At 40.5% G+C, this 25319-nt stretch overlaps 1 protein-coding gene across 7 annotated transcripts in view; it reads right to left on the bottom strand.

The window, feature by feature from the left end:
* KCNIP1 (potassium voltage-gated channel interacting protein 1) overlaps positions 1–25319 on the bottom strand; it is a 388725-nt gene that overhangs the window by 7768 nt on the left and 355638 nt on the right. For 6 of the 7 annotated variants that reach the window (XM_035290376.3, XM_035290381.3, XM_035290377.3 and 3 more), the window contains 4 exons: positions 10602–10726; positions 8760–8829; positions 7268–7338; positions 6351–6458 (listed from right to left, as the gene is read on the bottom strand). In XM_035290376.3, the coding sequence (XP_035146267.1) occupies positions 6351–6458; positions 7268–7338; positions 8760–8829; positions 10602–10726 (374 nt within the window). Of the gene's footprint in view, positions 1–6350; positions 6459–7267; positions 7339–8759; positions 8830–10601; positions 10727–16003; positions 16037–25319 lie in introns of all 7 variants that reach the window. The other variant, XM_008991025.5, reaches the window with a different exon arrangement.

Raw genomic sequence — 25319 nt, 5'->3', positions numbered from 1 at the left:
AACCAAGATGTTATTTGTACCTGGGCTTTCTAGTCTGTTTCATTGATCTACCTGTTCTTTCTCTGATATTATAATATTTTAATAGTTTCAGCCTTATTATATGTTTCAGTATCTGGTAGAACAAATCCCATTTTTCTCTTTTTGAAAATTATCTTTGCTATTCTTATCTCATTAATCTTCCGATGAAACTTTATAACAATTGTGCCACATTCCCTCCCCAAATAACACTTTCATTTTGATTCAAAATGAAATAAATGTAAAGTTAATTAGAGAAGAATTGCCATCATTACAATATTGCTATCTTTATATGTATACTCCTTCAGAAAATGGTATGTTTCTCTACTTATCAAATTTTTCTTTCTCTTCATCTAAATTATGAATTTTTAAAATGCCCATGTGCCTTAAATTTTATTGTGATTACAATTAGAATATTTTTGTTACAATTTTCTAGCTAGTCACAGCTGCTATATTGGCTATACAATTTCTTTTTGTGTATGTATTTTATTACCAGTCATTTTGCCAGCTTTTTAAAAGTTCTAATAGTTGTAAATGGATTTTCTTGCTGTCTTTTTTCTCAGATAGAAAATCGTGTCTTTAACAAGGAATGTTGTAATTTTTCATATTTAGATCTCATTTCTTTTTCTGTTTGACTGTATTTGAAGAACTTCAGGAAATGTTAAATGGTGGTGATGTTTGACAGTGTGCACTCTTGTCTCATCTTCCCTTTAGTGAGAATCTCCGCATCTTACCATCAAGTATGAAGCTGTGTACTAGGATGGGGTATTTTCCATCATGCTGAAGAATTATTTTATTCCTAATTAACTGAATCTTGAAAATTATTATGAATAAATGGTAAATTATATCAAATGTGATTTTAGCATCAGTTTAGTCTTTTGATATATTAATTTGATGAATTATTTAATAGATGTTCTCTACTCTTGGACTATTCCTGCATTCCTGGAATAAACCTTATCTTAGTCATGTGCTTTTCTTTATTTTATTATTATTATTATTTTTTGAGGAAGAATCTTGCTCTGCTGTCCAGGCTGGAGTGCAGTGGAGTGATCATTGCTCGGGGCAGTCTTGAACTCCTGGGCTCAAGCTATCCTCCTGCTTCAGCCTCTGGAGTAGCTAGGAGCACAGGCATGTGCCACTACACCCAGGTAATTTTTAAATTTTTCTTTTGAAGAGACAGGCTCTCTCTGTGTTGACGAGGCTGGTCTTGAACTCCTGTGGTCAACCCATCCTCCTGCCTCATTCTCCCAAAGTGTTGGAATTACAGGCAAGAGCCTTTGAACAGAGCACTGGGATTAATTTCCTAGTATCTCATTAAAGATTTGTAATCTATAGTTTGAATGAGATTGGGTTCTTATTTTCTCTTATCTCCTTTATTTCACAGGATTTTCTCCTTCAACACATTTTTTTTTTTAAATATCTTCTATCAGTTTGGCACTTCCTGCTTACACCAAGTTAAAAAAAAATCAAATTTATTTATAACAAATTCGCCCATTTTAACTGTACTGTTTGATGGATTTTGACAAGTATATCTACCCATGTAACCTCCACCACACTCAAGATACAGAACATTTTTGTAACCAAAAGACATTCCTTCATACTTCTTTGCAATGAGTGCCTCTCAACCTTTGTCACTAGGCCATCACAGATCTAATTTCTGTTACTATAGATTAATTTGCATTTTCTAAAATCTCATGTAAATAGAGTCAAACAGTATAAACACTCTTTTGAGTCTGGCTTCATTCACTCAGCATGAGGTTTATGAGCTTCATGCACATTGCTGCATGGAACTGTATCATTTCCTTTTACTGCTGAGTAATATTCCATTGAATGAATAAATGATGATGTATTTACCCATTATCCTGTTGACAGACATTTGGGTCATTTAAGTTTTGGGATTACTATGAATAAAGCTGCTATGAACATCTTTGTACAGGTCTTCATGGAATCATATATTTTTATTTTTGGGAGGTTAATACTTCTTTTCTTTCTTTTCTTTTTTTTGAGACAGGGTCTTGCTCTGTCACCCAGGCTGGAGTGCTGTGGGGCGATCTCAGCTCACTATAACCTTCACTCCCCAAGGTTAAGCAATTCTCCTACCTTGGACTCCTGAGTAGCTGGGACCACAGGTACTCACCAATACGTCTGACTTTTTCTTTTTCTTTTTTTTCTAATACGTCTGACTTTTTCTTTTGTTGTATTTTTAGTAACGACAGGGTCTTACCATGTTGCCTAGGCTGGTCTTGAACTCCTGAGCTCAAATGATCCACCTGCCTAAGCCTCCCAAAGTGCTGGGATTACAGGTGTGAGCCACCATCCTGACCGGAATGGGATTTCTGGGTTGTATGTTAAGTGTGTTGAGCTTTATCAAAGATGCCAAAGTGTTTTCCAAAGTGTTTGCATCATTTACATTTCTGCCAGCTACATATGAGAGTTTCTATTGTTACACATCTTTGCCAGTGCTTGGTATTGTCAGTCTTTTTAATTGAGGCCATTCTGTGCAATTATATTTCATTATAGTTATAATTTGCATTTCTTTGAAGGTCAGTGATTGGAGCAAACTTTCATGGGCTTACTGGCCATTCACATATCTTCTTTTCTTAAGTATCTCTTCAAATCTTTTACCTATTTTCAATTAAATTGTTTATCTTTGTATTAAAATGTAAATGTTCCTTATATATTTTGGATACCAGTCTTTATATTGGATTGGTATCTTGGTATCTTTATATGTCTAGTATATAATTTGCTAACAGTTTTTCCAAGTCCATGGCTTGCATTCCCATTTTCTTAAAGATGTCTTTTAAGGCATAGAAATTTTAACTTTGATAAATTCAAATTTATCTACTTTAAAAATGATTCTTTATTCTTTCCTACTCCAAAGTTGTGAGACTGTTTCTCCTATGTATTCCTCAAGGAAACAGCTTTTGTTTTAATATTTAAGTCTATAATGCAGTCCAAGTTGATTTTTATGTTTGGCATGAGGTTAAGGTTAAGGTTCATTTTTGTTTCCAAATGGATATACAGCTGTTACAAAACCACTTGTTGAGAGCACAGTTCTTTCCACTTTGAAATGTTCTAAACTCATTTTATAAATTTGATATTATTTTATATTAATAAATTAATTCAAAGATATATATTATTAATTATTAATATAATATTAATTTATTGTTTTATATCATATCGTTCTGATTTTTTGATCCCACAGATAAGAGAGAACATGGCATGTTTGTCTTTCTGTGCCTGGTTTATTTTGCTTAAAATAATAACTTCCAGTTCCATTATTACTGTTGCATTGACATATGGGTGGGCCTATCTCTATTTAAAAAAATTTTTTTAATTTTTAATTTTTGTGGGCACATAGTAGGTGTATATATTCATGGGATATATGACAAGTTTGGATACAAGCATGCAATGTGTAATAATCACATCATGAGAAATGGGCATCCATCTCTTCAAGCATTTATCCTTGTGTTACAAACAAACCAATATACTCTTTTAGTTAAAATGTGCAATTAAGTTATTATTGACTACAGTCACCTTGCTGTGCTATCAAATACCAGGCCTTATCCATTCATTCTATTTTTTTGCACCCATTAACTATCCCAGCTTCCCCCACAGTCCCCCTATTATCCTTCCCAGCCTCTGGTAACCATCCTTCTACCCTCTATCTTCATATTGTTTTGAATTTTAGATATCAAAAATATAAGAGACATTGGGATGTTTGTATTTCTGTGCCTGGTTTATTTCATTTAACATAATGACCTCTGGTTCCATCCACATTGTTGTAGATGACTAAATCTCATTCTATTTTATGGATGAATAGTACTCCATTGTGTATAAGTACCACATTTTCCTTATCTGTTCATCTGTTGATGAACACATAGGTTGCTTCCAAATCTTGGCTATTATAAGTGGATCTGCAACAAACATATGAGTGCAGATATCTCTTTGATACACTGATTTTCTTTATTTTGGCTATATACCCAGCAGTGGGATTGTTGGATCATCTGGTAGCTCTACTTCTAGTTTTTTTTGACTCTCTATTTTGATCCATTAATCTATATGTCCATCCTTATGCCAATTCCCTGCCATCTTGACTACTGCACCTTTTCACTAAGTCTTGAAGTAAGGTAGGTTTAGTTCTTCAACTTTGTTCTTTTTGCAATTGTTTTGGTTATTTTAGGTTTTTTTTTGCATTCCCATATCAAGTGCTACAGCATAACTGCTGGGATTTTTATTGAGATTGCACTAAACCTATAAATAAAATTTGGAGAATCTACATCTTAACTATATTGGGCCTTCCAACCCATGAGCCTGATATATCTCTGTATTTATTTAGTTATTCACTTTATCTCAGCAATATTTTATAATTTTCAGTTTATGAGTCTTGCACCTATTTTGTTGAATTTTTCTCAAAGTATTTTCTGCTTTTTGATATTTTTTCTTAATTTAATTTTCTGATTGTTGCATGTAGAATTATAAGTGACTTTTCATAAATAGAACTCATGTCTTCACTTTGTTAAATTCACTTACTATTTTCGGCAGCTTGTTTGTAGACTCTCAGGGTTTTCTAGTCATACAATTATACCATGTACAAATAAAGGCAGTGTTAATTCTTCCTTTCCAGTCTATATCCCTTTGGTTTCTTTAAATATAGTGAATTATACTGATTGCTTTTTGAATGTTAAACCAACCTTGCATTCCTAGGAAAAACTCACACAGGTGTAGTGTATCATCCTTTCTATGTATTGCTGGATTGACTTTGCTAATATTTAGTGAAAACTTTTTGTATCTGTGCTCATGAGGGAGAATGGTTTGTAGTTGTTTTCTCTCATAAGAGCTTTTTTTCCCCTCTGGTTTGGGTATCAGGGTACTCTTGGATTTATAAAACAAGTTGGGAAATGTTCCATGCTTCCCTACTTTCTAAAAATTTTTTTGTAGGACTGGTATTAGAATTCACCAGTCTACCACCTGGGTCTATGATTTTATTTGGGAATGGTTCTTAACTGTGAATATAATTTCTCTAAATGATACAGAGCTAGTCAGTTTTTCTAATTCCCTTTGAGTCTGTTTTTGCCCTTTGTGTCTTTCGAAAACCATGTTCATCTAACAGCCTCCCAGGGGAATATGGATGGGCCCCTTACCCTAGCCCTCCACCATCTGACTCTGCTGACCTGTCAGCCTCATCCCGCACTGGTCTTTGCCTTCACACCTTCATCGGCAGCCATCTGAAGTCTTTCTGTTTTTGAAACATATGAAGCTCTATCTTGTCTCAAAGCCTCTCTAGTGACTGTTCCTTCTGCCTGGAACACTTCTCCTGGCTTTTTGTATAACTGGTTTCAGTATGACAACACCTCCTTTGAGAGGCCTTTGCTAACCTTCCCTGCCAAAATATCTTCTACCTGTTAATTCTTTCTTGACCAGTTTATTGTCCATCTCTCTATACTGCGTCACCTCTTTGCCTCCAGCACCTAGAACCTAGAAGGCTTATTAGCCTTCAAATGTGTGTTAATTAAAAACACGACTGAATGAATGAGAAATGAAAGTTGGATAAACTCTCTGAGCTTTAGCTTCTCTCTGTAAGGAGAGAAGCTTTCATGGCTGTGGTGCAGATTAACACTGATATCTCTACCTTCAGGCACTGTGCCTGGCACATGGGAGCTCAGAAAGTGGAGTGTTATAGGAAGCCAAATTCCAGCTGCCACTGAGATGCCAGGATACAGTGGATACCAAAAGTGAGTTTTGAGATAGACCAGAGGGTATTTCACTGGCTAGAGACATGTCCTCTGAGGTTCTAATAGTGCAAAGTGGTGAAGATTCATAAATTATTTCTGATAATTGCTTTAAAGACAGCCATACCTTCCATTACCCCCTCGGAGGTTGTCTTAGTAGGCAAAATAGGTTAAGGCCAATGTGACCCAACCTAGGTTCCTCTTCCTTAAAAACATTTCTTTTCTCTTCTAGGTGCTGCCTACAACTCCACCATTTCAACTTTCAGCTTTAACTTGTGGCTGCTAACCTTCCCAAATGCGGGTTCTCTATGGAAGAGTAACTCTTTCCACTGAAACAAGTCATATTTACCCACTGTGTAATGTCTACTGGATCTAGGTGACCCAGTGAGAATGAATTTGTTTAATCTTTTCTGGGTGCTTGGGAATAGAGCAGGGTAGGGCAATGAAGGAGGCCTTCTTTATCTTGCCAGGAACCAGCTCTGTTAGCCCCAAAGCAGAGCCTGCCTCATTCAGACAGCACTATACTCATGTCTGGAGCTGTTTTCTGTTGGGTTAGTTACCTTCACTGGGGCTGTCTCACACCCCTGGCCCCGGCTCACTTACCTCTTTGTTTATATATCCATCCTTATTGATGTCATACAAATTAAATGTCCACCTTAGTTTCTCATGGACAGTTCCTCTCAGTAAAATCGACAGAGCAGTTACAAAGTCCTGAGAAGGGGAAAAGGCAGGAGTGACATTAACCATCAAGCCATCAGGCAGGGTGAAGCTGTGTCTTTGGGTCAGACTGTGATACTCTCAGAGTGGTGCCTCCTGCATCCCCTTCTCTGCCTGGAGGTTGCAGCTATGCTCAGTAAAGAGCTCCCACCTTCCGTCCCTATCCCACCCCAGTTTTTAGGCAACATGCCCCCTTGAGGAAGAATGAAGCTCTGAGAGACACAGATCAACACAGCCAGCCCTGTTATTGCTTTATCCATGGCAGTAGCAGTGCAATGGTCTGTCTATCATCCCAGTGGCCATATGGTCTAGTGGCTGAGGATGTGGACTGCAGGAACAGTCTGTATTGAGGGTCACACTGCCTCCATTCAAATCCCTCCTTTATCATTTGTGCGCTCTTTGACCTTGGGAAAACTACTGTGTCTCCCTTTGCCTTACTCTCCTCTTCTGTAAAAGGATAATAAATAATAGAACCCTATCCTATAGGGTTATTGTGGGGATTAGAGTAAATGAATTAATAAACATGAAGCCTTAAGTACAGGGTCTGCCACCTGGGAAGCAGTGTCCCCAGGAGCTCATACACTGTTGTTATTAGTCCCCCGAGCCTCTGAGTTCCTGCAGGCCAGGGGTAGTTTCTGCTGCTTCTCCCCATGTTCAGGAAATACTTATGAATGGATAAATGTGTCTTTGGTCTTGACTGAGATCTTTTGATGGTCCAACCCTTCCCTCAATGCCTTGAGGTTTAGAGGGGGAGGTGATGTAGAACCAGGGGATCCCCTAGAGTGGACCCCAGATGAGCATACCTCGAACTTCACGGAGCCTGTCTGGGTGGTGTCGAAGGCATTGAAGAGGTAATGAGCATACATGCTGGCATCTACAAGGCAGAAAGGGAGGGGAGGTGATGGCAGCAGGAATTCCACACAGGGGGAACTTCCAAACAAGACAGGGTTTTGACAAGAAAGAGAGGAGAGTGGTGCTGGGGTGATGGAAAGGAGAAAATTATGGAGTAGGGCCCGTTGACTCAACTCTTTGGATGTGGGTGGGAAGTGAGATCTAGCAAAAGGTAAGATGAACCCTTGTTCCGCCCTCTAGCCATCGTGAGAAAACCATACTCCTGCCTGTCAATGTATGGAATCTTAGTGTATGAATGATGCAGTGACTGCATGACGATGTTGTGAGCAGCCGTGCAGTGCCTGGGATGAGCACTTACTTCAGAGTAAACAGACTTGAACTTGGATACCGCTGTACTACATAAGCTGTGTGACTGTGGGCATCAAACATGACCTCTCTGAGCTTCCCTCTCCTACCTCTCTACAATGGGATGAAAGAAAGATCTCTTGAAATTGTTTAAAAAGTATGTTAAGCTAGAGCTGTGCCTTGCATATAGTGAGAACTCAATAAACAGTGGCTCAATGGAACTCAGAAAACTGCAATTCTGGGACCTGCAGGGGACAAAACTGCCTCCCCACCTGATGTAGGTAGGGACCCCACACACTAGGAAGACATCTGTCTGCTGCCAAAAAGGCCCAGGAGAAACAGGGCACAGGAAATGTGTGGAATGCTTGGATTTCCATTTTGTCAGGATCCAGGGAGGTGTCTTGCAGGAGACAGCTCTTGGGGACAGAATGCAAAGTGACATGTGACACACGGAGGCCACAGAAGGAGCCACTGGTGTGGTCCCAGGCCCATGGGGACAGAGCAAGTTCCTACAGGAGTCGAGCAGGGCACCAGAGCAGCTGCTGTGGGCCTGGCATACTTGTAACCAGGCTGAATAAGCAGAGCTTCATGCTCCCCACCATTTTTTGGATTAGTTTATTTTTATAGTCTTCGGTATTTACTGAAGTTCTTTTACAAAATTCCAGCTTGTCTGAGCTCTTTGAAGGAAAAGAATCGAAAGTGCTCTGCACAATGGTGGTGCCAGCATGGCAAAACTCTGCTTCAGACCGTTATGGGATCCAGTCTTGGTCTGCCATCCACTAACTATGCAATCTTGAGTACATTGCTTATCCTCTCTGAAACTCAGTTACCCCATCTGGGGTTACAATACCTGCTTTCTAGAGCTGTTCTGAGACTTTGTGATGTTGCATTATCAGCCCTTCTTCCCTTTCCAGGGTGGGTTTGTTTTGAGAGTTCTTTCGTGCTAAAGCTTTGCAGACTCCCACATCTCATGATGAGGGAGGTGTCCTGCTCTTCCTCGAGATGGAAGCAGATGATAAGGAAGAGTGGACTTGGAGGAAGGGGAGGCTGCTCACCAGACAGGGAGCTGGGCAAGATAGTTTTCAAGGTCAGACTCACCTCCGTGAGGGAAAAACTGAGCATAGATCTGCTTGAATGTGTCTTCGTTGACCACACCACTGGGACACTCCTGTGGGAAAGAGAGAGAGTCAGCAGGAGGCATCTGGGGCCCACACTAGGAGGAGATGCCTGGGCCCAGCTTTGGTGTCTGGGTTTCCTCATGACCCCCAGGGGCAGGGATGGGGCAAGCACCTGTGCCTTTCCTCTTCTCCAAAGTAGCCCCATCTCAGGACTGAAGCTGCTTTGCAAAATGATGAGACATTATCAGAGAATGGGCACTGTGAAGTGGAGAGAGTTGGCGCTTTAGGATTGGAAAAATCTGGGTTTAAATCCTGGCTCAGCCAATACTAAACTTTGTGACTTTGGCCAAGCCAGTCTCTGATCCTCAATATCCTTTCCTGTAAAATGGGGCTAACAATACCTTCCCAAAGGGTATTTTATGAACGTATGTTAGGTGGTACTGAGTCCATGGTAGATACCAAGTAATGTCAATTTCTTCTCTTTTCTGGATGCTGTTCTCTCTGAGCCTAGTGCCTGCCTGGGAAACTTTCCCACAGGATCCTGCTCCAATTGGGCTGCCTGCTGCCAATGCTGCCTCTTCAAGCTCAGAAGGAAAGAAGCCCTAATGGCAGGAAACCATGCACTTTGTATGTGCAGTCAAGGCTAGTGTGGAAGGAAGAGGCATCCCAGCACCTGTCAGATAACTCCCAGGAGGGGCTGGAATCCCTGTGGGTCAGCACTTTGGAGAACATTGAGGCTATAGTCAGTTTGGAATTGACCCAGCTCAGCTCTACCTACAGACTGCACCTGGAGGGAGGGTGACCAGGTGTACCTTGCTCTAGCCTACCCAATTCCACACCACCCTGGGATTTGGGAATAAGATTGTATTCTGAAAGTTAAACTTAAAAAACAAATGGCCGGGCATGGTGGCTCACACCTGTAATCCCAGAACTTTGGGAGGCTGAGGCGGGTGGATCATGAGGTCAAGAGATGGAGACCATCCTGGCCAACATGGTGAAAACCCATCTCTACTAAAAATACAAAGATTAGCTGGATGTGGTGGCACACGCCTGTAATCCCAGCTACTTGGGAGGCTGAGACAGGAGAATTGCTTGAACCCAGGAGGTGGAGGTTGCAGTGAGCTGAGATGGAGCCACTGCACTCCAGCCTGGTGACAGAGAGAGACTTCATTTCAAAAATAAATAAATAAATAAATAAAATAAACTAATATCCAGGATTGCATCTGAGAGCTCTCAAACTGGCCTGAGAATGCAGGAACGTATTAATGTATTTGAAGTAGCAACTAAACAATGAACCTCCTGTTCTCTGGCTCCACTTTTGATTATAAGCTGGCTTCCACATGGCTTATAAGGAGAGCAGGTCCCAGGGAGGGGAGAGGAGTGTCTGGTCCCACTGTCAGTTCCACTTCCCATGGTAAATTAATACACTGACATTTGTCTTACACATGGGTCTTGGTGAGCCTGGTTAGCATAAGTCAGCAGGCCTAAATCCCATTATTGTGGGGGCACCACCAAGTTGGAAGACACTACTATGTTAAGGGCTAAGGCTGGACCCTGGGCCAGGGTGAATTCCCCGAGGTTGTGCCACCCTGTGAAGTTTCTGGGCAGTTGGCCGTTTCCTATCTCCTGAGGTTGCTCCATCCTCACCTGGAGCCTTCCTTTCTAACCAGGTGATCTCCCTCTCATGTCCCCTTTATAGAGCTGGACTTCCTTGTACAGCCTCACATATGGGAAACTGCCTTATGAGTTCCCTTAGCATTGGGGAGAGCTTAGCCTCACGTGGGAAACCCACCCAGGCCCTCAGAGCCTGCTCTGGTCTTACATTTTTGAAGCCCCGATAAAGGACCTGCAGTTCCCTCTTGGTGAAGTTGGTCTGGGCCTCGAGCTGCTCCAGTCCCTCGGGCCGATGGCAAACCATGGTCATCTCCAGCTCATCTTCAATCTTATCTGGAACCAGAGGAAATGGCATTGGAGCGGTTGAGTTTGGGGTTGCTCTTGCTAGGTAACAATCTGGGTTGTCAAAAGGGTGTTGTCACAACCCGGGATCTAGGGCTGTGGGTGGGGGTCTCAATGCCAATGGCCTTCCTGTCTTAAAACCCACTTCCCTGCCCTGTCAGCCTCTGTGTCCGACACCACATAGGGAGGGGGCTTCAGCATTGGAGAGAAACATGCTCTCCCAGTGGAGGCGAAGGCAGAGTGCTCAAAATAAATCCATATGAAAACACTTTCCTTGCTTTAAAAATAACTTCTTTGCATATTCAAATTGTTTCCCATGGAAACTTCTGAATATTCCAGAGACACAGGTAAGTAGGCAGAATGATAACCATCCTCTAGACAGCAAAAGGAAACAAAATTATTTTAAAAAACAGTAAACTCTCACCATTAGGAATGGATAGTATGATTAAGTAGAAAGTTCCAATTACACCATGTTAGGTATTAATGATAAAAATCTGAATGTATTTATAGTGTATTATTTCATAATGTCTGCTAGGTATCCTTACATACTTGGAAAATATCTTAAATGGGAGTTAATTTGTATAAACCATTTGAAGGGCTCTAAAACGAGTTGTTGTAAGTAGTAGTTTAAATATGCCTCCCATATGGACTATAATGTAATGTAAGATTGCATTAGTTATTTAGAAAGTGTCAATTAAATTAAGAAATCTGTCCTTCTCCCACTGAAGGATCACAAAGTTCAAATCAGTGGAATTTTCAACGTTTTACCATCACAGAGGGTAGGTGAATGATTTCCTTTGGGCCCTGCTAGAATGCTTTCTATAAATGTACACCAATCAAGAATCAATTGCCATCTAACTTTCTCTGTCTGTCGTTGTCATGCAGATGTTACCAAATCCATATATTGAACGACTGTAAATCTGGGCTGGCAAGAATAGTGATGAGCTGAGCGGCTGCTGGGAACATGCACGGACCACGTCTCACCCCGTGGCAATCCACAGCACGCACAGGCTGTTTCCACGTCGGAGACCAAGGCGAGCAGGTGCATGAAATCGTGTGCATTTCTCTAATCAGTGCTGGTTTCATGGCACCAGATTTTCTCTGCAGTTGTCACTTTCCCTTTTGAGACTTTGATCCCAATATAAAAGGAATCCATCAAATTAAGTTTGTATCTTGTACATATCCCCAAAGGTGATGGGTGTTTGTGTGAGGCTCCAGTAACTTGGTAACAATTCCTAATTGCCATCTTTCTCCTGTGCGGGGCCATACATATCACCTTATCCTGCTGGGACTAAGGCAGTTGATTTATTACAAATAAGATACTGTTTACACCACAGAGAGACAAGTGGCCAATTTCCTCAGAATTCATAATTCTTACAGAGCCTTTACTTATTGTTATGTTTGTAGCTAACAAGATAAGTAGCAATTATCTAAAAGCTAGCATTTCTATGTAAATGAAAAGGCTTATTCTCAAAAAGAAAGAAAGAAAAGGAGAAAAATTCACATAAGTCTAATTCAGAATGCTTATATATTTAATATTTTGCATCTATTTTAACCCATTTTAACATAAAAATTGTTTATTTAAATTTCCTAGCATTAGATCTAAAAGCATTTTTATTTTTAAAATCCTCATCTATTTAATTGTGCATAGATTCACAATAAACTTCTGAAGGGGCTGCAGAGGTTTTCACATTCCTCCTTTTGCTCCTTAGGAATTCCCTGGTTACTGCCCAGGTGGCTTGAGTAAAGAAAGGAGATGAAGCAAAAATCACATTAAAATGCAAATAAACAAAATGGGAATATTGTATTTTTTGAGTAAATGAGGTATTCTTGAAGACATCCAGCATACTGTTAGATTTATCTTAGTCGGAAGCATGAAAAGATTTTTTACAGTACTCTTAATTCCTTGATCTTCCTGTGACTGAATTCCTCACAAGCTCAGGGAAATTTCTTTGCAGGAGCTTGAGAGACCCTTTCTGACTCAGAAACAGCACTTGCTTCCCAGCACCTTCATAAAAAATGCACTAAGTAATTATTGATATATCAACTATTAAACCCACTTCATTAAGGAGGAACTGACTTTATTACTAAATGAGTTGTTTGCTGTCTGGGCAGCAGGATCAATTTCCATATCAGACAGGTTCTGTAATATCTGCATATTTGGATACTGACTGCCAAGCTATTGTTTTGCTTTTCGTTTTCATCATTGGCTAAGTGTCAGGCTTCAGTAATATCAATTGTGGAAGGAAATTTACTTCTCGTGGGCTCAAGATGCTGGGATGTAGCCTGCCTGTGGATGATAGGGGTTTAAACCAGTGGCCCTCTCTTTCTTTTTTCTTTCTTTTACTGTATTTTATAGTAAGAACTATACTTTATGCCACAATCCAGTATACACATGTATATAAGCAAAATGTTAATGAAATATTTTAAAACAGAACTCCATGAAATAATCCCGTCCTTCACTTATGTGAGCTGTGCTCCGGTCTCAGTTTTAATGTATTCCTTTGTAAACACGTGCTGATTGGGACTCTCACGGATCATGACTTTTGACTGGACAGCACTGATTTAGCTTGTCTACAGCTGCGGCAGCCCAGTTCCCTGGGTGCAGGAGGGAGCGTGAACCTATGGGGAGCCTCCTTGACAGTTTCCTCTGAGGTTTGTTCAAAGTCTTCGATGCCAGATGCTGCTAGTTATTATTTTTGCTATAAAAAATAATGATAAGCCAGTTACTAAGTCAGACTTGAGTTTGGATGGTTTAGATAAAAATTAACCTTGAGAGGTAATGCTGTGGTGATAATTATATAAGAAGAATAAATTAGAGCACCTTCTGTTTGTAAAGTACCTTTAAGCCATTCAACGTTCTTATGGCTGTTACTCCATAACCTTATGTGTGATGGAAGCGAGGGGACCACTGCCCTGCCTGTGTGATATTAAGAAGCGATTTTCTAACTGAATGCCTCACACAGTGATGAATACCTGTCACTCAGGGCAAAGAGAGATAGAATCACCACCTCTAGAGGATGCTACATAGGAAATTCTCAGATCAAATAGCAGGTGATTTAGATTAAGTGATCCTTAGTGTTTTGGGATCATAGACTCTTCTGAGTGTGGAATGAAGGCTTTAGAGTCTCTCAAAAACATGCACAGTCACTGCACTTTTGCCTATTCAGTCACGTGTCACTTAGCAACAGGGGTATGCTCTGAGAAATGTGTTGTTAGGCAGTTTTGTCATTGTGTGCACATTGTGGTGTGTACTTACACACACACCTAGATGGGGTAGCCTACTACACACCTAGGCTGAATGATATGGCCTGCTGTTCCCAGGCTATAAACCCGCACAGCATATTACTGTGCTGAATACTGAAGGCAATTGTGTATCTAAACATACTAAATATAGAGAAGGTCCAGTAAAACTATGGTGCAAAAAATAAAAAGATGGTACAACTAGGAGGGCAATTACCATGAGCGGAAGTTACAGGACTGGAAGTTGCTCGGGGTGAGTCAGTGAGTGATGGTGAGTGAATGTGAAGCCTAGGATATTAGCAAACATGATTTAGACTTTATACATACTGTACACTTAGGCCTATGCTAAATTAATATTCATTATTAATTAATTAATAATATAGAGCTATACTAACTTAATTAATATACTAAATTAATAAAAGTGTTCGGTAATAAATTAACCTTAGCTCCCTGTCACTTTATTTTACAAACTAATTGATTTTTTCAAACTTTTGGACTCTTTTGTGATAACACTTAGCTTAAAATACACATTACCTAGCTGCACAAAAATAGTTTTCTTTATTTTCTTATTTTATAAGCTTTTCATCTATTTAAAATTATTATTATTATTTTTTTACCTTTTAAACTTTTGTTAGTTAAAAATGAAGACACAAACATCACATTAGCCTGAGCCTACACAGGGTCAGGACCTAGGCGACAGGAATTTTTCTTCTCTGTTATAATCTTATGGGACCGCCATCGTGTATGTTCTGTTGTTAATGGAAACGTTGTTATGCGGCTCATGACTGTACTTTCAGTGAGTTTCTGTGTCTTTTCAACATGTCCAGCCCATGCTAAGGTATTCTAGCATAGGAGATCTAAACCTTGTCACTAACTGGCTTTGTCTGAATCCTAAGTTATTGGGCAGTGGGTGATAAAGCTGGACCTAGAATCCAGCCAGTCCAGGCCCCTTTCATTATATCTGGTCTCCACAGTGGCTTCTGCTTCTCTCAAGCCCAAATTGCAAATTGGCTTGTAGCCAGTCTTGCAGCACCCCTGCTCCTAAGAGGCTGTGTGCCAGTTAGATCCAGACTGTGAGCAGTGGGAGGACCCATACCTTTGGTCTTCTCCCCAGTGAGGTGTCCTCTTGGTCAGGCTAAGGATAGTGACCATGACCATCTCCTCCCTTGACTGCCCAATAGTGCCTCTCTCATGGTGTCTCTAGTTTGGATTTAATACTTACCCATCTAGCTTTGAGGTTACAAAATAGTGATCCTTGGCCTGAATGTGGCCCACAGATATGTCTTGTTTGACCTGTAAAATGTGTCTTCATTATTTTGGAATTAGTTGTCCATGTTTAAAGAAAAGAGATCCATGTACAAATTTGGAAGTCTGATTTGTCTTGGAAAATGGGATTATCTGACCACATTGGTCTCAAATTCTGACATGGCAGCAGCCCACTAGAGCTGAGCAGTGGCTGTTACCTCTGGGCAGCCGCAGCCTCTAGGATGCCCTCTTGTTCACCCCTGGCTCACAGAATTCATTCTTGCTGCCTGCCTGGGGCAACAGGTGTTGAGTTTTTGGTTTTTGATCTATACCAACCACACAGTCTACCCCTCACTGTTTATTTAAACACATGCCACTTTGTTGCATAAAGAAGTTGAAGCTGATTATAGGAAATAAATATGAAGTAAAAAGAGATAAAATAATAAGAAAAACTGCCCCAGTAAATGTTGATTAGATTAGGAGGTCAAGACCATGGGGAAAAAAGAACACAGAAATTCAGGCCATTTGTTTGAAGCAATTGTTACACTTGAGCTGCATACAGACTCTTAGCTTTTACAAATGTCTGTGAAAGGAAAACATAACCATTTTGTAGGGGGAGCAAAGCTTTTCCTATAACTTGTCTATATACGTGAGGCTTGCTAACAAGGGGCACAGAAAGCTGGTGAATGAGAAGACTAATCACAAAACATGAACTTGATTAAGAAGCTCTGCCTTTGCAGTCATGTGACCCAAGTCAAGTTAGTGTAAACTGTTTTTTACCTCTCTGATACTGGTAATACCACCAGGCGATGTCTAGGAAAGAGTGAGAAGACATTTTACCAAATCCATTCATCAAAAAGCAAAACACACTTTTATTGTCAATGGAGAGAGGCCACTCTGAGGGTGTTCACGTTGCTGTCTAGCTTGACATGTGCAAAGAGCCTCTCGATAGCAGAGCTGGAGCTGAGCTCCCTATCCTTTTCCCATGGCCAGAACAGGCAAGAGCAGTGGGTTGCCTCCCAGTGCCCATGGCTCCCTCAGGGACTCACTGAACATGCCCTCAGCCATGCAGTCATGCAGCCTGCAGAGATGGGATGGCATGTGGCAGAGATGTGTGATGTTGGATGAGTCCTTGGAAACACCCCCGTGTTTGACTGAGGAGTGGCTTATACGATGCCCTCCACAATCAGGAGGCCCCCATTCCCGCACTCTGCTTCTTTGTGATTGGAAGCTGCATATCCTGTAAGATTATTTGTTTGCTCACTCAACAACTGTCAATGAAATATCTACTAGGAACATGTCAGCGAATAAAACAGCTCTGTTCTCTGCTCTGTTGAGGCTTACATCTACAGGTCTTTGCTTCTTTCTTCCCCTTTTAAACTTAATTAGTAACCAGATGCATAAGAAGACAAGGGCAGTTGCAGAAGAGGATTAGAACATTAGGGTGTATGGCAGAGTGGATGCCGGCCAAGTCCTCCATTATGCTGAATATAAAATATAAGACAAAACACCAGACCTGCAAAGTTATCCATGGCACAGTGGAGCTGGGTGAGTTCAAGGTCCCAGGGAGCTCTGCTAGATACTCTCCTGCTGGCCTTTGTGTGTCTATTTGGTGGTCGGCCTGGTTTACCTCTGTAGGCTCTTATTTGAACTTCCTCTTATCTTGCCAGCACCCCTGACCACGAGTGTGTAAGGCAGCCCAGCCACCATCTTGAGTGTGTTTTAGTGTCTCTCCTGTCCCCCAACCTGCAACCCCAGACGGCAGCTCTTCCAAGTGATAGAATAGGTGAGCATCCATTGTATTGTTTTCACTCGTCTCCTGACCTGTATCCCATGGGAGAAACTTATTTTGCTGAATTTAGTTACCCCTTTGATCATTCTGGTTAGGTGGCATTTGTATTTATTTATTTTTGCAAATATACTTTATTTTTAGAGTTGTTTTAGATTATAGAAAAATTGCACAGAAAATATAGAGAGTTTCCGTATCCACCCTCACAGTTTCCCCTATTATTCACATCTGCAGTGGTGTGTTATATTTGTTGCAATTAATGAACCAGCATTGATATGTAAATATTAACTAAAGCCCATAGTTTACATTAGTGTTCACTCTTTGTGTTGTACAGTTCTGTGGGTTTTGACAAATGCATGATGCCCTGTATTCACTATTACAGAAGTATATAGAATAGTTTCACTGCCCTGAATGCTTCGGTAGCATTTTAGTATAGATATGTTTACAAATATGCATTGACATGCTCTGGTATGCCAGGAATGTCATAGGTACATGGAGAGAGATGAAAACACTTATCATGTGTTCACATGGTATCTCAGACTGGTAAGGAGGCATACACATAGACCACAGATTGGAAACTCAAATGTCAGTAGTCATTGGCAGGTAATTCAACTGTGTACAACTATGGAGAATGGTGGGAACTGAGAACTGGAGAGTAACTGCTCCATGAAAGGGAAACGGTTATTACCCAACAAGTTATTATCATGCAGTAATTTAAGCCCAGTGAGTCCAGATCTTTAGATTTTTCAAGCGATGTCATAATTAACAATGGTTCTTGGCTGTTATCAATGAATTTGACTAAAACATATAATATATACCATACATAACACACTTTGGAAAGGGCATTGTGGGCTGCTGGTCTGGAATTTTTCATTGGCAAATCATTTCAAAACAGTGTTGACATGGTTAAGAACAGGGAGCTGAGGGGAGGAAGCTCTTACTGCCTCCTGGGTGGCATGGGACCAGAAGGGATGTCAGAGAAGGCTTCACCGGGAGGCAATACTTCAGTTGAATGTTGAAGAATGAGGGGACAAGGGAACAGCATATACAAAGGCACAGAAGCTGAAGATCCCAGGAGTGGTGAGATCTCCTATGCAGGGTTAGAATCCCTTGAGAACAACCAGAAAGAAAAAGGATTTAAAAAAAAAAGAAAAAACCTCATCATTTTTGAAGGCTTTGGAGAGCTACCAAGGCAGATTGCATGAAAACAGCTCAGTCCATGTTTGGATTAAGTGTATCTGCCTTTGCTCTATTACCTCTTGGAAGTTGAAGACTCAGCCAGACAGATGATAGTTTTTATTCCAATGTGCACCCTTCAGTAAATATTTATCAGGCATATTAAGAGACAAGACCAAGAAAAAATAGAATATAGTAATAGATCTACAGCTGATCTAGATAATTTGATTAATCATAGCTGAGTTTTAAAATAATGGTGAACATATGCTCAAGAAAATATGTAAAAAGCTAGAGAATTTCACCAGAGAACAAGAATATATACAAAAAAGTCAATTAAAAATTATAGAAATGAAAAACATATGATCCAAAATTAATAATTAAGCAGACAAATTTAAAAGTAGGTTTGACACAGATGAAGCAAAGACTGATAGAATTAAAAGGATAAATAACAAATTCACTGTCATAATTCGAGCAATTTTTAAATACCTCTTTTAGTAGCTGATAAACAGCCAAAAAATCAAGAGGTGTAGAAGATCTGAGCAACATAATTAGCAAACATGTCTCATTGAGACTGATGGAGCTCTGTACTCAGCAATCATAAAATACTATACTGTTGTTCAAGTGCACATAGAATAGTTACCAAAAGTGACAATTTCCTGAGCCATAAAGCCAAGCCAATATAAAAAATATTTAAAGAATTGAAGTTATTTAGACTGTTTTTGTCCAGAGTGGAATTAAGTTAGATATCAATAACCAAAAGAAAACTAGGAAATCATAAAAATATTTGGAAGTCAAGCAATATAGTTTAATTTCTTTTTTTGAGACAGGGTCTCACTATGTTGCCCAGCATGAAGTGCAGTGGTGAGATTTCTACTCACTGCAACCTCTGCCTCCCAGGCTCAAACAAGTCTCCCAGCTCAGCCTCTAGAGTAGCTGGAACTATAGGCCTGTGTCACCAGGCCCGGCTAATTTTTTTGTATTTTTTTTTAGAGACAAAGTCATTATATTGCCTAGGCTGGTCTTGAACTCCTGGACTCAATCAGTCCTCCTGCCTTGTCCTCCTAAAGTGCCAGGATTACAAGTGGGAGCCACTGTGCCTGGCCTAATTCAATTTCTAAGTAACTCATGTATCAAAAAAGCAACCTCATGGTAATTAAATCAAGGTAATTTTGGACTAAATGATGATGAAAATATGACATATCAACACTTGTAGAAAGTTGTTCAAGTTATACCCAGGGGAAAATTTAAAAGAACATCGCATACTTAAGCTGCAAATAATTTACAGAACTGTGTGCATAAAAACACAGAATGCTGTGCTTCCTCTTGAAATTGTATTCCTAGTATTTCCAGTGGTTCATTTTCAATGTTGCCTGAACTATATTGGCTACATTAGACACTGTATTAGTGATGGCATGCCGGCATTTGAAAATGTAATCTTTCCTTCTTTTTAAACATGGTTGATTGGATTGTTCTAGATGAGTTTGGCATTATCTTTTTAATTGACAGCATTTCCTAATATAATCGGGGGTAAAAATCTTCGTTGGTGTATGCTTGGAGCCGAGGGGGATAGCGTAGAAAGTCTTATTTGGTCCTTCAGCTTTAAGGCTTAGATTCTTCCAGGCTTGGAGGTGACTCATAAGCCCACTCAGACCCAGGCAGTGCACACAACTCATCAGTTCTGAGTTTTATAAACTTAACAATGAGCCCTGGGAGTGCTAAGCTAAGCCTTGATAAAGATTTTCTGAGTGTTCCATGTATTTTTTTCAGTCTTCTCGGTTCAATAAAACTCAAATCATGTTTTGCTTCAAGCATTTGTTCTCTTAATCTTGGAACCCCTCCTGCTCCTTTTAAGCAAAATTGAATTTATACATTTCTCATTCATTTATATACCTCAGTCCTGAAAATGTCCTGGAAAAAGGAGTTCTACCATATATATATATATATATGTACACACACACACACACACACACACACACACACATATATATATATATATATGCTTTCTACTTCCATTAGACAGTTTTCAAGATCAAATGACTTGGAAATTCTTCAATACATAGTGTATTTCAGTAAACTGCTCTTTCTCTCCAAATGAGGATGTGTTTTTAATGTGGCCTTCAGGTCAGCACAAATGTTGAGTGGGGCAGGGAGGGGAGTGTCAAATGATCTTTGCAGCTTCTCAGGAACAAGGCGATGGTGGAAATTAACTGTCAGAAATGTAACACAATTGTTAAAAGTCCACAACATCACTACACAGAATGTGACATGAGTCATAATTTTGTTTGTGTGTGACAGCATTGCATTCAGATATTTTTCAAGACTGAAAAAAACAAATGGCTGGGAAAGGAATTACCCAGATTCCAGTATTAGAGAAGGCAGCAGCTCTAAAAGACGTTTCAGAACGAGGAGCAAGGACATGAACATTAGGACTCTCATGTACCCTCACCTTTATAGCAGCATTTTGGTCCAGCTAAGCCCATGGCCAGGCTGCAAAGTAGAAATGTCAATTTCACTGCAGCAGCTCAGCCATAAGCACAGATCTCTAGATGATGTTTTAAGTGGACCTTTTTGTCTGGAAAAAGTGCCCTGGGATGATTTTTTTTTTTTTTTTTTTTTTTTTTTTATGATTTACTCAGGTAGTTCCAGCAGTCTCTGTAGCTCTAGGGGGCAATTAGTCAAATGAGGTTCCAATCCTGCCACAGCTAGCATTCAGGTGGTGGTGGAGAAACCTACCACTGTTTCTCCTTTGAACCCAGCTGGACACCACCCTGAAGTTCCAGTACGTGGAGTTAGCCAGTAAATGAACAATTGATGACCTGGGTTGAAGAGAGAGGGTATGTTGCCCCGGGGAAATGGGTCTAGAATGTTTCTGTGGGAAATAAGAGGATTAACATGGGTGGGATTTTATTACTCCTCTTGACTGAGGGACAATTCATTGCAAATGAGGAGTGTCCAGGGAGAAAGGGCACTTTGGTTCTAAGAGAAAAATGAAGGGGCAGAGAGAGGTTGAAGGAATTGCTCAAAGGAAAAGTGAAATCACCACAAGAATAGTATTATCTCAGGTTAGCATAGAATTTTCTTACTGATGGAAACTCATTGGGTCTAGATCAGGCTAAGATGTGAACAGCATATCTTTCAGCCTGCTTTTTGAAGAAGGGGAGTTCATTGCTCTGCAGATAATTTGACAACTTGCTAAGTAATGGTTTCTGATTAGACAGCTAGCTTTGGTGAGCTTGTAAATATCTGACAACTGGCTCCTGGGGAGGGTGGAAAAGCCTGATTGACACAATTTCCAATTTCCTTGGTGTAAATATTCCCTTCGTGGCCTAGTTCAGGCTGTTAGTAAGAAGTTGTTGAAAAGTGATCATAGTTTGGGAAGCACAGTATGACCGTCTCTAACACATTACTGTTACTGTTTTAGAATAGCTGGTATATGTTTAACTGTCCCAAATAAGTGTGCTAAAGACCTCAAATGCAATTTCATAGGGTAGGCTTAGGCCCTGTAATCCATGCAAATAAACCCTTTTTTTGTTGTTTGTATGAACATAAATTTCTGGGCATGATACAGAATAATCACAAACAGGAACATAATGGAAGCTGTCCATGTGAGCTTTTGCTGGATTCAGTATTAATGTATCCTTGTATTACATGCCTGTCTTGGTGAGCTCAGAGAGCATGGTAATAGTTTTAGAATTGATCTAATTATCTCACTGTCTCTAGGAGGTATATGGTTATTACACTAATACAAGCTAGAATCATACCCACCTTGTAGCTGTAAATCTTAATGAGATAAGGTATGTAAAATGCTCTATACACATAGTAGGTGATCAAAAATGTTATTTCCATCTTGTATATTTTGACTGTAATTTTAAGGGTCATTCTTAGTAACAGAATCCAGTAGTCATGTCTGTTAAACACTGTCTCAATCATAATTGTGCCTTTCCTGATGGATCTAATTAATTAAATATGCTTCTCTTCAGTATAGGAAGATTTCCTTGTTCTGTTATTTACCGTCAGAGACCCACCTCAGTTGTCAGTTGAGGGTGGACATGAACAGGCTAAAGTAAATGTGATCTTTTTTTTTTTTTTGAGACAGATTCTTGCTGTAGCCCAAGCTGAAGTGCAATGGCACCATCTTGGCTCACTGCAACCTCCACCTCCCGTGTTCAAGCGATTCTCCTGCCACAGACTCTTGAGTAGCTGGGATTACAGGGATGTACCACCACACCCAGCTAATTTTTGTATTTTTAGTAGAGACAGGGTTTCATCATGTTAGTCAGGCTGGCCTTGAACTCTTGACCTCGTGATCTGTCCGACTTGGCCTCCCAAAGTGCTGGGATGACAGTCATGAGCCACCATACCTGGCCATGATCATTTTATGTTAAAGGTAATGACCACTAGCAAACACAACCCTCTGGATGAAAGAGCATTGACCATCTCGGTCCATGGAACAGGGCAGGGGGTCTGTGGGTGATATATACCAGAAGCACAGGGCCTGGAACGTTAGTAAACAGACATAACAACTGACAGCCACTGAGGACATTTCTTGGCTCTGTGTCCTCTGCCCTTAAGAATCCAGACAGTCCATGCACACTGTTATGGGCCATCTCTTAGCTAGAGAAGTCAACTGGGCATTACCCTCCACTGGAACATGAACTTCCAGATGCAGGGAGTGCAGTCAGTTCATCTGAGAATGTATATCTGCCTGCCCAGAGGCAGGGAGAAGATGGCAAGGTGCTATCCTCTCCAGGACTCAGCTCCGAAGCCTCTTAACTGTGCACTTAATAAATGAAGCCTTGGCAGACACACCTTGAATTATTAATGAAGTTATTCAGCTTTGATTGTTTCCTTCTTTTGGGGAAAGGTTATTCACTCAAATGCCTTTGATTAGACTACACAATACATCACAATTGGGCATATTTTATGTGCAACTTTATGGCGATAATAGTTCTGTCTCATTTAGAAGCAAATCAGACATTATGAACTTCGTGATTTATTAATGTATTGATTTCTATAAATGTCAGCGCATCTCACATCCCGCCAGAGAGCCCGGGAGCAATCAGTGAAGGGCCAATAAAAATGTAAAATGAAACCATCATAAAAAGAGGAAATACTGCCTGTTTCAAAGCCCTGCTGCCTCTCTGAATTGTTTCAGGGTCTACATCAGTACCATGAAGGCATCTCCCCACCCCCAAGGAAACAGCCTTGGTTGGGGGCCTCTGTCCGGCTTAAATATATTTTAAATTATAAAAAGAGGTTTTGTCACAGGAGAAATAAAAAAAACAAGAGGTGAAGAATGGGACTTGGAGGGGCCCCAGGGCCAGTGCCAGATTCCTCATCCTGGAGAAAGCAGGAGGAAGAGGAAGAGGAGTCCCTTTCCATCAGATTCATCCCATGACAACCTCCGACCTCCCTGTTGAGGAACCTTCAAGACAGCCCAGATTTTCCTGTTGGTGCTGAATGGTCCACACTAAGGTCCTGATCTACCTTTCCAGCATGGTTCCCCAACACTCCCTGTCACGAGTCCTCTGCAATAGCCCCAGAATTCACTGGTGCACAGACCCCTCTCTACCAGAGCACGTGATCAGTTGGTTCTAATCCTATCTACCCTTAAAACATGGCTTAAGTGCCATCTCCTCTGGACAGCTCTCTCAGACCACTGCAAAAAAAGCTCTCTTTGTCCAAATTCCCAAAGTCACTTGCAATTACCCGGAAGGTATCAAAATCTACCTTTGGTGTCACAGTTTTCATATACAAGGGTGGGGTGGGGGGAGATTGTGTCTTGTGCTTATTTTTGTCTTTGGTATCTTACTCCCTCCATGATGGCTAATGTCTGCTTTGCACATAGAAGGTGCCTAGTAAGTGCTCATTATTTGCTAAAAGTGTGTAGCACTACAAAGAGCTAATTGGAAAATATGTTAGGTGCTCCAAGACAGTGGCCCAGGAAATATCTGGAAAGTATTCAGCTAATTTAGTGGCTAATTTTGTAATCTGACAGTTTAGTTCAGAAATCACAATCTGGCAGGCCATGGGGTACTGTTGCTTTATTTCTTTTATTTTAAAATTATTATTATTATTATTATTATTATTCTAGAGATGGGGTCTCACTGTGTTGCCCAGACTGGTCTTGAACTCCTGGCCTCAAGTGATCCTCCTGCCTTGGCCTCTTAAAGCACTGGAATTACATATGTAAACCACCACTCCTGGTCTGTTTCACTTCATTTAAGTGTGGATTTTATCAACATTTATTTCACATAAAAATATCAACTTTTGGCTTTCCTTTAGAAATCTGAAACTATGGCCATGCCAGGCCCACAATCCTACATGGCAGCAATTAAACCACAGTCCCCACTACTCCCTATTACATTTCCAACACTAAGAGTCATTGTTATTCATCATCACTCATGTATATACCTAAGTCTACAATCCCTGTTTAACAATTTCTTTCCTCTGCCTCCTACCATGTTTTCCCAAGTGACTTTTTGTGATGGTTTAGAGACATGACAGAACTTCATTTTGGGGGGTCCCAAGCAACATGGCGAAGACGGGATGCCCTGTGATGAAAGAATCAGGCCGTGCCCTTAAATGTACTCTGCTGCTAATATCACATGTGTCGAGCATGGGGCCGACCTACAGGTTCTGAGCTGAGTACATTTCAGCCTTTTGCTTAACAGAGTACTTTCGCATTGCTTAGCTCCTGTGAGGTATGCAGAATATGATTCCCATTTTATAGGGGAGAAGAGTGAGGCTCAGAGAAGAAAGAGAAAAGGTGACACTTCTGAGCACTGCCTATTTGCAGAGCACTGTAATGTGTACTTTGCTTACATGATCTCACTTAATTCTCTCATAGCTTTTAAGTATTCTTGTTAAATCTTCACTGTTGATTTCTTATTAGCTAATTATTGTTCCCATTTTATCAGGAGAAATGGAATCAGCAATTTCAGGAGGCATTCTTGAGGTTGCAGAGACTAATTGCATCATCTGCTTGATGGGCAGATGCTTTGGAACCTCAAGGGACTACCCTAAGGGTCTCTGCTGGGCCCACTCTGTGTCTTTATGTTTGTGTCTCTATAACAAGTCAGGGACCAAATTCCACTATCCTAAGTCTTCTTCACTTTCTATACTTGAAAA

Source organism: Callithrix jacchus, chromosome 2 (assembly GCF_049354715.1).
Source record: "Callithrix jacchus isolate 240 chromosome 2, calJac240_pri, whole genome shotgun sequence".
NCBI lineage: Eukaryota > Metazoa > Chordata > Mammalia > Primates > Cebidae > Callithrix > Callithrix jacchus.
Note: the sequence above shows the minus strand (reverse complement) of the source record. Positions and strands in the feature narration are given on the sequence as shown.